This window comes from Elephas maximus, chromosome 16 (assembly GCF_024166365.1).
Source record: "Elephas maximus indicus isolate mEleMax1 chromosome 16, mEleMax1 primary haplotype, whole genome shotgun sequence".
NCBI lineage: Eukaryota > Metazoa > Chordata > Mammalia > Proboscidea > Elephantidae > Elephas > Elephas maximus.
Window position 1 is genome coordinate 70,421,215 of NC_064834.1, and position 13,988 is coordinate 70,435,202.

The window sequence follows — 13,988 nt, forward strand, 5'->3', positions numbered from 1 at the left end:
GTCTTGATTATTTTAGATCCTTCACATTTGTATGAGCCCTGGTGGTGCAGTGATGAAGAGCTTGACTGCTAACCAAAAGGTCAGCAGAGTTCAAATCCACCAGCCATTCCTTGGAAGCCTTATGGAGCAATTCTACTCTGTTCTGTAGGGTAACTATGAGTCGGAATCAACTCGACGGCGACAGGTTTTTGGTTTTCACATTTGTATACAATTTTTAGGGCCAGTTGGTCGATTTCTATTGAAACTATACATTAATTCGGAAAAAAACTGGCATCTTATCTTAACAATATCACGTCTTCTATCCATGAACATAATATATCTCTCTGTTTATGTAAGCCTTGACACATACGAAAGCTCTTCTGTAAAAGATGTTATTAGGAGGATAGAGATCCAAGAAAATCCTTGTCATACATGATTACTCTAAATAGAAATCACTGCACAAAAGAGTCCATGTTATGTGCTTCCATTTATATAAATTTCTAGAATCACTCACTGCCCACTCATTGCCACGGATTCTGACTCATAGCAACCCTACAGGACAGAGTAGAGCTGCCCCACAAGGTTTCCAAGACTGTCATCTTTAATAAAGCAGACTGCCAAAGCTTTCTCCCGCAGAGAGGCTGGTGAGTTCGAACCACCGACCTTTCCATTAGCAGCCAAGTTCTTAACAAGTGCACCATCTATAGTGACAGAAAGCAGATCAATGGCTGCTAAGGCTGGGGTGACAAAGGGACCAGTTACAAAGGAGAATAAGAGTTTTGGGGAGATGGAAATGTTCGTATCTTGACTATGGTGACAGTTCAACCTCTGTCAAAACTCATCAAACTGAAAATCTAAAATGGGGACATCTTATTTTATGTGTATCATACATTAACGAAGGTAATATAAACAACTTAAGTCATGGTCACTGAAACAAGAAAGATTATACAAATGTAGCTCTACTCTCTGGTCTCCTTGAAAACAAATACAAAGGTTGAACACCTACTCTGTACCTAGCATTAGCCTAAGTGTCTTGAAATGTAAACTGGTACAAATGGAACGTGAATTAGTAGTAGTCACCGTTGTCCCTAAAAGTTCGGCAGCATTACAAAGTTAGCAACTTGCTCTTTCGGCACAACCAGCTGTCATAGGGCACTATGTTAAATTTGCTGCCATCGAGTTGATTCCAACTCACAGCGACCCTATGAGACAGAGTGGAACTGCCCCGCAGAGTTTCCAAGGAGCGCCTGGTGGATTCGAACTGCCGATCTTTTCGTTAGCAGCCATAGCACTTAACCACTACACCACCAATTATCAGTCAGAAGGCAGAAGTAAAGAACCCCCTAAGGAACTGTGGTGAAATACTCCGAAGTGGGTATAATGAAGAAGGAAGCAGGGTTTTGAAGACTAGACAAGAGCTAGATGAACGGAGAAAACAGAAGAGAACATTCCTGGTTAGGGAAACGGCTTAAATACAAGCTGCGCGAAAGAGAGCATGCAATGCTGAGACCCAACTGCAGTGAGTAAACCAGACAATGTGCAGAGAGGAGCCTAGGAGGGAGGAAAGCGACTTAGGGACAGCCTGTCTACAGCTTTATATGCTGATGAGGCTAAAGAGGTTAGGCTTTATCTCGTAGAAAATAAGGAGTCTGGGAATGTTTTTGAGAAGGAAATTAGCAGGGTCAAAAAAACCAAAAAAGCTGGGTAGGAGACTGGAATGGCAGAAGATTAGAGACCAGAATATCAATTAGGAAGCCATCTCAACAATACAATTACGGGGGTAAAAGGAGCACTTCCACCTATCAGCTACCTGACTCAATGAGGTTTACTAATTTTTTTTTTTAATTAACATGCTATGAACTTGATCTTTTTGAGCGTACAATCATGAATTTCAACATACATGTATTGGACAGGTTAGTGTGACCACCACCACCAAAACCAGAATATATAACAATATGTAACAGTTCCACTGCCTCCAAGAGACGCGTTGGCGCCCCCCGCTTTGTAGCCATACCCTAACCTTTACCCTTAACCCAGGCAATCACTGATTTGTTCACCATCACTGTTGTCTTTTTGAGAATGCCACAGAAATGAATTCTAGGTGTGTAACCTTTTGAGGAAGAAGGTCTGATGGCACAGGAGTTAAGTACTCAGCTGCTAACCCAAAGGTCAGCAGCTGGAACCCACGAGCCACTCCGTGGGACAACGATGTGGCAGTGCGCTTCTGTAAAAATGACAAACTTGGGAACCCTATAGGGCAGTTCTACTCTGTCCTATAGGGTTGCTATTAGTCTGAACTGACTACACGACAATGGGTTTTTTTTTTTTTAACGTGTTGAGACTGGTCTTTTACTCAGCATAAAGTCTTTGAGATTCATCCAAGTTGGGTGCAGAAAAGAATTAACATAGCAAGCTTGTGACTTGGCTCAGGGGAGGTGGCTCAGAAGAGTTCCCAGTCAAGAGTTAACTGCTCAGGGTGGTTCATCATAACTACACTGTGCACACAATATGGTTTATGCCTAACACCTGCTTTCTGGGCCTTGTTACTTGCCGCCCATAGGGCGGAGCCCCTAAGAAAAACCTCAGGTTCTGTCTCTGATGAGCGTCCTGGGGCAGAAACAACGCACAGGTTACTATATTTTCACTGCTGCGGGAAGAGTGCCCTCTGTGTGACACCCCATGGATAAGAACACAGGAAACCTACACGTGGAGCTATTTCTGAACTCTCTATTCTGTTCCACTGATCTCATGTCTTATGCTGGGTAAAAATGGCGTGATGGCGTCAGACGTCATCGCCTTCACAGGGGGGAGAATCACCAGCAACAGCCCAAGGCTGAGTCCTGTGAGGCAAAGGTCAGACATAACCTTCTCTCCAACCTCTTTACCAATTCTGACACCAGCCGTCTTTCCCATGACACTCTCTACTTCTCTGCTGGGTTCGATAATTTGTTGCAATGGCCACATAGAACTCACAGGCAATACTCACAATTACGGTTATTAGGGAAGTGCCAAGTTACAAGTCAGGATCAAGAATGACTAAGGATACAGTTTGTCTGTCAGGACACCTTCTCAGCAGTGCCCACAGGCAGGACTCTCCCTGGCCCTCAGCCTCTCGGCCCTCATGGGCTTGCCCGGCCTCTGCCGTGCTCAGGCAAGTGTTACAAACCTCTTTAGCTCCACTGACAAGTGCCTGAGGCAGCCCACTTCACCAGCAAGCCTCCTGGAGCTCAGCTCTCTCACTCCATGGGCCAAGAAGCCCACTGCGCTGTCTCCTGGTTCTGCTGCTGCCTATTCTCTGTTACGCGTGCTGCTATTTCTCCAGTGTTCAGCTGTCTCCTGGGTCTAGCGGGTTCTCAGCACAGGGACACCAGGTCCAAAGGATGTGCTCTGCTCCCGACTCTTCTGTCTTGGTGGTAATGAGGTCCCCCCTTTCCGCTCCTGGGGTGGCAAAACTGACCAATCCCCTCATTAGGGTTCCATACACCTTATTTGCATGGTCCCACCTCCACAAGGGTGTCAGGCACCTTATTTGCATTATTAGCAAGCTGTCCAATCCCCTCCATTGGCCACAAGCACCTAATTTACACAGCCCCACCCAATCATTAGGCAGGAGTTATAAGACCACCACAGCAAGACTGGCCATATAAAAGTGATCCATTACACCATACCCTTCACAAACACCACAGTGTCTTAAATTTAACTTCATACTTAAGTCTTAAAATAGGGTAATGAGTCACCAACATTATTTTTTCAAAATTTACCTCTTCCAGTTACTTTGCTTTTCAATATAAATTTTAGAATCCTATTTCTATACCTATAAAACATCCTGTTTGAATTCTGATTGGCATTATGCTAAATCTATAGTTGGCATCATTATTATACTGAATCTTCCAATCTATGGTATATCCTCTACTTATTTAGGTCTTCTCTGATTTCTTTCATCAGTGTTTTTGTGGTTTTCTGTATATAAATCCTATACGTGTTTTGTTAGATTTATGTAAGTATTTATTTTGAGAAGAGTTACTTTAAATGGTATTGTTTTTAAATTTTCATGTCTAATTGTTCATTGCTAGTTTACAGAAATACGACTGAATTCTGTGTGATCATCTTATATCCTGTGATCTTATCAAACTCACTCATTAGTTCAATCAGTTGTTTGTTTTTTCTCTATAATCTTTGGAAATTTCTCGGTAAACAATCATGTCACCTGCGAAGAAGCAGTGTCATTCTTTCAACCCGTATGTCTTTTATTTCTTTTTCTTGCATTATGGCACCGTTTAGGACTTCTAGTACATTGCTGAATAGGAGTGGTAAAGGTGAACATTCAGAAATGAGAAACCTAGCTAACATGGGTTCGAAGTGAGAACAAATGAAGAAGAAAAAGAAAGTACACATACACACACACACACACACACACACACGCCTTGTGCCACAACTGCCCAATCCACTCCTCTTCTCTGAGAACTCCCCCAGTGTTGAGGTGTGGGCCTCAACAGGAATGACTGACCCATATAACCCTGTGCCTGGGCCATAGCTGACTGATCCATGAGTGGACTCCTGACTCTGTGCTGAGCCAATTAGATTCTCTATCCCCGGAATTTGCGATTAAAATAAAGATGCTAGCTAATGTGTGCTGGAACCGAGAACAAGAGTATTTGAGAACGTCGGAACGAAGAAAGAGTCACTGAGATGAATTTAGTCTTAGGGAGAAAAACTAAGCACAGTTCCTTGGATTTCTCCCACCTTTGAGTGTGTTGACTGTTTTTACCACTGAGAGACTCCATGTGGTCACAGTAACCACCCCAATTTAAACCACTTCTGATTAACCAGCGGGAGCCCTGGTGGCACAGTGGTTAAAGCGCTCCACTACAAACTGACAGGTTAGTGGTTCAAACCCACCAGCCATTCCATGGAAGAACAGTGTGGCAGGATGTGGCAGTCTGTTTCTGTAAAGATTTACAGCCTTGGAAACCCCATGGGGCAGTTCCATCCTGTCCTATAGGGTCACTATGAGTCAGAACCGACCTGACGGTTGTTGAGTGTGGTTTTTTTTAGTTTTGGTTCTAATTAACCTATCCACTATTCAATAAATGTTTACTGAGCACTTTCAATGAATAAGTCACATGCTAGACAATGAAGATATGCTGCTGTTGTTGGCTGCTGCTGGGTCGACTCTGACTCACAGCGACCCCACGTGACAGAGCAGAACTGGCCATCGGGTTTTCCTGACTGTAATCTCTGTGGAAGCAGATCACCAGGTCTTTCTCCTGTGGAGCTTCTGGGTAGATTCAAATCGCCAGCCTTTCAGTTAGGAGCCAAGTGCTTAACTACTGCACCACCAGGGTTCCTAATGAGGATTAACAGTGAATACAGCAGATACAAGCCCTGTATTATTCCTAGAGCACACCATCTAGCAAAGGAACCCAAGAAGCGAGTAATTTCAACAGTGTGCTTGCTCTACATGCTACTTTTCAGGGACACGTAGGATGCTAAAATAACATGCAGCGGGGGGGACGTAAACTGGCCCAGACTCCCAAAGGAAGAATAAGATTTAGCCAGGAAAGTGAGGGTGGGTTGGGAAGGGGGATGGGGCAAAGGAACAGCAGATGCAGACGGCCTAGAGGCAAGGTTCAAAATCAAGGAACTGAAAGAAAGTTCAACATGGCTAAGATGGAAAGGGTGATGGGGATATGGTGATGACGTATGAGAGCTAGGCAGGGACGGAGCCAAGAAGGGTATCATAAACCACTTTAATAGGTCTGGATCAGATCTTACAAGCAATGCGAAGTCACATAAGAGTTTGGTTCCGGTATAGGGAATGCAACTGACAGAGTCAAGACTGGAAGCGGTTAGGAGGCTGTTTCAGTCATCCAGGAAGGAGATTACAGTGGTCTGAATTATGATGGTATCACTGGAAATGAAGATCTCTGGGCAAATTCAAGAAATACTTAAGAATTCAAGCTGTTAAGACACAGTAAGAGAACTCAGATCCAGAGAGAGGGAAGACTCAATAAGTAGGTGGTTATCAAAAAAGCTAGTATCACCTACTAAAAAAGAGACTATATTCTAGATTACTGCTGTAAACGAGATCTTTCTGACACGACGGAAATGATCCATGTCTGTGCTGTCTAATACAGTAGCCTCTATTTACATGGTAGTCACTCAAAATGTGGTTAGTGAGACTGAGGAACTAACTAAACTTTTAGCTTTGTTTAATTTTAATTAATTTAAGTAGTCACAAGAGGCTACTGCATATGGTATTGGACAGCACAGCTCTACGTTACTGAGATGTCTAACATCGATTCGATGGCAGTGGGTGTTTAACATAAAATATATGACAAGGTTAATATGTTCATGTGACAGTATATGACAGGGACAGTAAGAATGGGAAAAGAATTCCCTCAGACTCAGTTGGAAAGATGTTCAAGATATATCAAGGAAAACACAGTTTAGAATAATATGCTACAGCAAGATTCTGTTTTGCAGATTTAAAAAAATTAAGTCTAAATATATGCAACGAAAAGAAAATGGACAACTATAAATCAAACAGTTGTTATCTCCGAGGAGGAAAGATTAAATAGGGCTTCCATATTCTTCATTATGTTACCAAACTGCCTATTTTTCGGAGGGAGGGTGGCACCAGACATGCATTACCTTCTGATCTGGAGAAACAGATTTAAAACAATTTCTCCTACTAAGCCAAAAAGAGTCTACAAGTTAAACTGGTCCACGTAACATACCTATAATGGTGTTGTTAGAAAAGTATTTGATATAGTCACAGCGATAACGAAATACAGCAAAAATGTCTATACTTCACAGCAGCTTTTGCAAAAACATGACTACGAAGCAGTATCGGTTTCTTCTAAGACACAACCTATATGGGAATAAGATACTCTGGGAAATAAGGTCCAGGCCTCCACAACAACCCACAAAATTTATAAAACACTGTAAAGCCAGTATTTTATATACAAATTACACCTTACCCGTACTATGACGAAATATGCTTCTCAGGAGGATAGACTCAGGAAGCAAAAGCTGACTCAAAAACATTCAAATCCGTATCAAATATAAGATCATTTAATTTATCCAGCAACACTAGGGTATGGTGTATTTCTCATGAATGAGTTTTCTCCATATTGGTAACTGGAAACTTAATTCTTTAAGTACAAAAACTTCACTTATAAAGAATTTTTTTCTAAAAAGCACCTACGTAACACATGTATTTATAACAACAAAAACATTTCTATGTGTCTGCACCCTCTTAAATCAACATCATAATTTAATTGTCATTTGATATTTTGGGGCCATTATTTTGAACATCAACTACTGGTTCCACTACCCGTTATAATGAAATCAATTAACAGGATCTCGGGAAGGGGTATATGCCCATTCCTCAAATCACCCTTCACTGCTATATTGTTAATGGCTTTTGCCTATTTTTGTTCTCTGTATAAATACATGGAAACCCTGGTGGCGTAGTGGTTAAGTGCTATGGCTGCCAACCAAAGGGCTGGCAGTTCAAATCCGCCAGGCGCTTCTTGGAAACTCTATGGGGCAGTTCTACTCTGTCCTGTAGGGTTGTTATGAGTCCAAATCAACTCGCTGGCACTGGGTTTGGTTTGGTTTTTGGTATATGAATATATATTTACATATATATGTGTGCATATGGAAACCCTGGTGGCGTAGTGGTTAAGTGCTACAGCAGCTAAGCAAAAGGTCAGCAGTTCAAATCCACCAGGCACTCCTTGGAAACTCTATGGGGCAGTTCTACTCTGCCGGATAGGGTCACTATGAGTCAGAATCGAGTTGTCGGCAGCAGGTTTGGTTTGGTTTATGTGTGAACATAAATGGCACTGTTGGGTCTGGTGTGTGTGTGTGTGTATATATATATATATATATAAAACCTGTGTAAGATGGAAACCTGTCAGAGAAGAAAACTTCAAATATTTCCCACTAACAGAGAGCGATAGGGAAGTGGTAAGACTGCACCCTGTCAAAGGTGGAAAACTTGCCACACTGAGAAAAACATGGCTCTCACAGGTTTCACTATATATACATATATACGTATATATGTATACACACACACACACATATATATGGCATTTTTGGGGGGTTTATATATATAAAAAAAATTTTTTTATATATATGAGTTCCAGCTCTCACAGGTTTCACTATATATACACACATATATATGTTACACACACATCGTTTTTAATTTATCAAGTTGTCAGTGTTCGCTGGCTGCAATAGGTATAACACCTACCCAAGCCCTCTTCTAATTTGCTGCCTCTAGTTTCAGCCTGGGAAACGAAATAACTAAGCTAGTTAGAATTATAGATAAAATGAACAGAGTTGCTGAGCAAGGATGAAAGAAGCACAAACACTTTATGCCCTCGGCTTTGAGTGCTGGGGCTTATTAACTTCTTCCAGCCTTTCTCAGTAATATTCTACAACCCTCTTACCTCCAGGCAAGTCATGTGTTTTCCTAACACCGTGATTTCTGGCTGGGGCCGACGCCACCACTTCGAAGTGCAAGAAGACATTACGCAAGGGGTGTGTCAAATGCCCAGTTCAATGACAAACAAACCTAACTTCTTCGTTTAGCCTTAGCAGAAACCTGCGTTAACAACTGCAGCTAAAATTTAACAAGTTTTCTTGCAGCGTTCTAAGCTCTTTCGAGAAACTGCGGAATCGTTCAACATTTCTTGCGATCTATGGCACAAGAGGAGAACCACACCAGATAGGTTTTAAAGTCCTTCTCAGAGGAAAGTGAAGCCCTAACGTTCCATCCGATCCGCAGCAGAAGAGGTGTGTGGACAGGAGTTGGAGCCAACTTCTGCCCCGCGCGGCACGCACTCCCCAGCACACCGGAAGTTTTGAAATTTCCTGTCGGCTTCCAATGGGCACAGCGTCTCCCCTCGACCACATCTGCGGGCCCTCGCCGACGTTCGAGGACCCCTCCGAGCCCTCCCCTCGGCCCGGGGTCCCGCAGCGGGGACGCGAGGCCGGCACTCACAGCCCGCGGCCCCGGGGACCGAGCCCTCCCGACTTCCCCTCGGCCGCCCGCGAATCGCGAGTCGGGCAGGTGGGAGGCACCTGCGCCCGCGGCCCGGGGACCCCGCCAGGGGCGGCGCGGGCGGACCGGGGCGTCCCAGCTCCGAGCCCGGCACCCCGGCCGGCGCAGGCCCGGTGGCCGCCTCGCCTCGGGCCGCGCGAGCCCTCGAGGTGGCCCCGCGCGGCCGGCCCGGGCCCGGAGCTTGCAAACTCCGCGGCCCGCCCCCGGCGCCGCCACTCACCGAAGAAGCCCTGCACAATCCCGAGCGGGTGGCTGAGCCAGTCCTCCCCGCAAGGCATCTCGCCGAGTGGCCGCCGCGACCGGCGGCGGCGATCCGCGGGGCGAGCGCGTCCGGGCGGCCGGCGCCCCTTCTCCGCCTCCTCCTCTCAGGGGTTCGGCCGCTCCTCGCCGCGCCCTCCCACGCAGGGCGAGCCGCGCCGCACGGCCGCCCGACCCACCCGCGCCTTCGGGAGCTGCGGCGGCGGCGGCCGCGGGCGCGGAGCTGCTGGCTGTGGGCAGGCGCGGCGCACGAGCCCCCAGCCTCCACTTCGCACAATGGCGGGAAATAGGCGCCGCCGACCGCGCTGCCTGCGACCTGGGTGGAGCTCGCGCGGGGAGGGGCGGCGGGAGCGCGCGGCGCGGCCCCGCGGCGGGGAGGAGGGGCAGCGGGCTCGCCGGGGGCGGGGCGCGCGGCCGCCATCTTGGAGACGGGCAGACGGCCGGGCGGCGCCACCCCGGGCAGGCTGACAGCGCCGCGCCTAGGGGTCGCGCGCCGAGGGCGGGTTGCTGCTGTTTGTCGTCCTGTGCAAGCGTGAACCGGGAAACTCTTGCAGGCCTGTTCACTAACTACTAGTGAGAGTCCTTGCGCCGCTCGAGGCCGCAACAGCCCAAAGCACAAACTCAGAGAGAACTCAGAGACGGCCCTGGGCAATAGGGTGGGTGAGGCAGCCTTTGGTGCCCGCCTTCCTCCTCTTGGTGCTTTTTTTTTTGCTGTGGCAACTCTTTTTTTCTGGCCTCTTGCCGGAAGCCCTATGCCGTGATTTTCTCCCAGCTGGATAAGGTCTTAGCCCGCTGAGGGAGGTAAACATTTAGTTCAGGGGGCCTTTTAAACACCCCAAATTCCATTTGCTATCGTCTCAGGCACTGTGGAGGAGCGGGTTCCTAATTGAGGGGCTCACCGCCGGCCCCGCCCTTCGCCCCTGACGGCGAGAACACCCTAGTCTGGGTCGGTCTAGAATCTAGAAACTGCCAGGGAGCTGCGGCAAGGTACCTCCAGAAAATGTGTATCTAGATACCCTCAGAGAATGAAGATGGTAGGCGACAGCACAGATAAATAATTAGATCTGTAGCAACCTAAAAACCAAACCCATTGCCGTGGAGTCAATTCTGACTCACAGCGACCCTAGAGTACAGAATACAGCTGCCCTATAGAGTTTCCAAGGAGCTCCTGGTGGATTTGAACTGCCAACCTTTTGGTGAGCATCTGTAGCACTTAACCACTACCAGAGTTTCCTATAGCAACCTAACGGTCCTAAATTCTGGTGAGGAAATAGGAGAATATCCAATTTCGATGGTGAAACGTGTTTCCCTGGGGCCTAAAATGTACCTAAGAGAACTCCAGTCTTATCGGATCCTTCTACTCCACTGAAGAAAGGGTGTGTTAACAGAAGGCAGATGATTTGAAAGGAGCCTAGAAAGTGGGGAGCTGAAGGACAGGAACTGAACCCAGATTTCAATTCCTTCTTAGCAGTCTGTATTTCTCATTATGAACTAATTAACTGGCACACTGGATTGTGCATCTGGCTCTTGGGAGTTTGAGTGAACAGAAAAAATTGAGTTTCAGATCCATGGAGACCTAACCAGGGCGCTATCATTCATTCATTCATTAGCAAAAAGGGCTGCCAAGTTGTGGCTGTAATATGCAAAAATGTCTGACATGAAACTGCCTGCTTTTGAATTATTATAATTTTAGATTTGCTTTGTTTAAAATGCTGCTTGATACCAATTAAGCAGTGGCTAGAAACACTTCAGCTTTTGGTTTTTCCATCTGTGGAGGATTTAATGACTTGCAATAAAACAACTGCTCAGATTTGATTTAAAAGGACACTGTGATCTTTCTGAGGAATCTCTCCCTGGGTGGTATACATGGTTAACATGCTCCACTGCTAACCACAAAGGATGGAGGTAACAGTTTACCCAGAGGTGCCTGGGAAGAAAGGCCTGGCTACCTACTTGTGAAAAAACCAGCCGTTGCAAACCCTGTGGAGCACAGTTCTACTCTGACACAAATGGGGTTGTCACAAGTTGGGGTTGACTAGATGGCAACTGGTTTTGTGATCCTTCCAAAATGTAATTATTTTGTAATGCGAATAAGTTCACCCTCTAGATTTTTTGTGATGAGACATTTTGATACTAATAATAAGGATTTGGAAAAATGTAAAAGGCTACAGGAAGGTCTACAGAATACATCTCTATGTCAAGATTTTTTTTTTTTAAATCCCACCACCGGCAACAACACTTTCATCTCACCTGAAGGGTTTATTATTTTTAAAAAGGACACTGTGTTGTTGTTAGTTGCTGTTGGGTTGATGGCGACTCATGGCAACCCCATGTGTGCAGAGTAGAACTGAGCTCCATAGGGTGTTCAAGGCTGTGACATCTTACAAGCAGATCGCCAGGCCTGCCTTCTGAGACGCCGCTGGGTGGGTTTGAATCATCAACCTTTTGGCTAGTAGTTGAATGCTTAGCCATTTGAGCCACCTAGGGATGTTGCGAGGATATTAGGCCATGCCATCTATAAGTAGGAAACCCTGGTGGCAGTGGTTAAGTGGAACAGTGGTTAACCAAAATGTTGGCAGTTCGAATACACCAGGTGCTCCTTAAAAACCCTGTGGGGCAGTTCTACTCTGTCCTGTTGGGTCGCTATGAGTCAGAATTGACAGCAATGGATTTGGTTTTTGATTTTTATCTGTAAGTAAGAGCCCTGGTGGCGCTATGGTTAAGCGTTCAAAACGTCAGCAGTTTGAATCCACCAACTGCTCCCTGGAAACCCTGTGGGGCAGTTCTACTCTCTCCTGGCAATGAGCTCATTCGGTTTTCATCCATAAGTAATTACTGAGGGCATTGGAGGTACTGGGGTAAAAAAAGGAGATACCATCTGTCTTAGGCTGGGTTCTCCAGAGCAGCAAAACCATTTGTTATGGATTGAATTGTGTCCCCCCAAAATGTGTGTCAACATGACTAGGCCATGATTCCCAGTATTGTGTGATTGTCCACCGTTTTATCATCTGATGTGATTTCACTATGTGTTGTAAATCCTACCACTACGATGTTAATGAGGTGGGAATAGCAGCAGTTATGTTAATGAGGCAGGACTCTATCTATGAGATTAGATTGTGTCTTAAGCCAACCTCTTTTGAGATATAAAAGTGAGAAGCAAGCAGAGAGACTGGGGACCACATACTACCAAGAAACAAGAGACAAGAGTGTTCTTTGGACCTGGGGTCCCTCCACAGAGAAGCTCCTCAACTGGGGAAGGTTAATGACAAGGATTTTCCCCCGGAGCCAACAGAGAGAGAAATTCTTCCCCAGGAGCTGTAACCCTGAATTTGGACCTCTACCCTCATAGACTGTGAGAGAATAAATTTCTCTTTTTAAAGCCATCCACTTGTGATATTTCTATTATAGCAACACTAGATAATTAAGATATCAGTGAAGCATATCTATCTATCAATCTATCATCTATCTGTCTATCTAACTAGCTGCCGTCGAGTCAGCTGTGACTCATAGCATTCCTATAGGACAGGGTAGAACTGCCTCATAGAGTTTGGTTAGCTGACCTTTTGGTTAGCAGCCAAACTCTTAACCAGTGGGCCACTAGGGTTCATATATATATATATATACGTATAGGCCCTGGTGGCACTGTGGTTAGGCGTTCGGCCACTAACCAAAAGATCGGCAGTTCAAATCCACCAGCTGCTCGTTGGAAACGCTATGGGGCAGTTCTACTCTGTCCTATAGGGTTGCTATGAGTTGGAATTGACTCAATGGCTACAGGTTTGGTTTTGTTATACATATATAATATACATATGTATGTATATATAGAGAGATTTGTATCAAGAAAATGGCTCACGTGGTTATAGAGACTGGAAAGTCCCAAGTTCGTGGGTCAGGCCAGAGGCTTCTCCTGATTCACGTAACTGCAGGGGCTGATGAGCACAAGATCGGCAGGTAAGCTGCTAGCTCAAGTTCCAAGAACCAGAAGCCAGATGGAGGATTCAGAGCAAGCAAAAGCCCACAAGCATTGCAGAAAGCCCATATATATTGGATGCAAGGCACACCCCCAAGGAAACTCCCTTTAAACTGATTGGCTGTTCACAGCAGATCTCATCATGGAGGTGATCACATTATATCAGTTCTCATGGAGGTGATTACATCATTACATAGCTGCCAAACTACATCATAACTGCCAAACCATTGAGAATCATGGCCCAGCCAAGTTGACATACAACCTTAATCATCACAGTCCACCCCTTGCCAGCTTGGCACCTGTACACAACTTGGCACCTGTACAATCTCTAAATAAAGACAATTATAGTGTCATACTTACACCTAACATGATACAACTAACACAGTATAACCAAAAACTCACTAGCCGTGTTTGCATCCTGCATTTTATAAGTGAAGAAAATAAACATATTTGATGCACACATACAAGGCAGAAATGCTCATAACAATCACAGTCCTTGGTTCTGCAACTGATCACGTGGTCATAGCTGCTATTTAGAACTACCTTCTTCCACCACCCATTCCCATTCCGTATTCCCTTTACCCTTAGCAAGCACCTAAGCTGGGTGTGGTTCTTTGTCTGGTGGAGTGACCCAAACCTTCATTTCTGAAGGGTTTGGGCCATTAGTAGTGATGTTAGAATTGGGTTACTGTAGTTTTCCATTGA

General features: G+C 45.5%; 1 protein-coding gene across 1 annotated transcript in view; it reads right to left on the reverse strand.

Moving 5' to 3' along the window:
* The window catches only part of MCMBP (minichromosome maintenance complex binding protein), a 33,167-nt gene extending 23,550 nt beyond the window's left edge, over positions 1-9,617 (reverse strand). Inside the window, exon 1 of the mRNA XM_049854752.1 lies at positions 9,276-9,617. Coding sequence (XP_049710709.1) covers positions 9,276-9,333 — 58 coding nt within the window. The 5' untranslated portion in view covers positions 9,334-9,617. The remainder of the gene's footprint in view (positions 1-9,275) is intronic.
* Between the last annotated feature and the right edge of the window lie 4,371 nt (positions 9,618-13,988).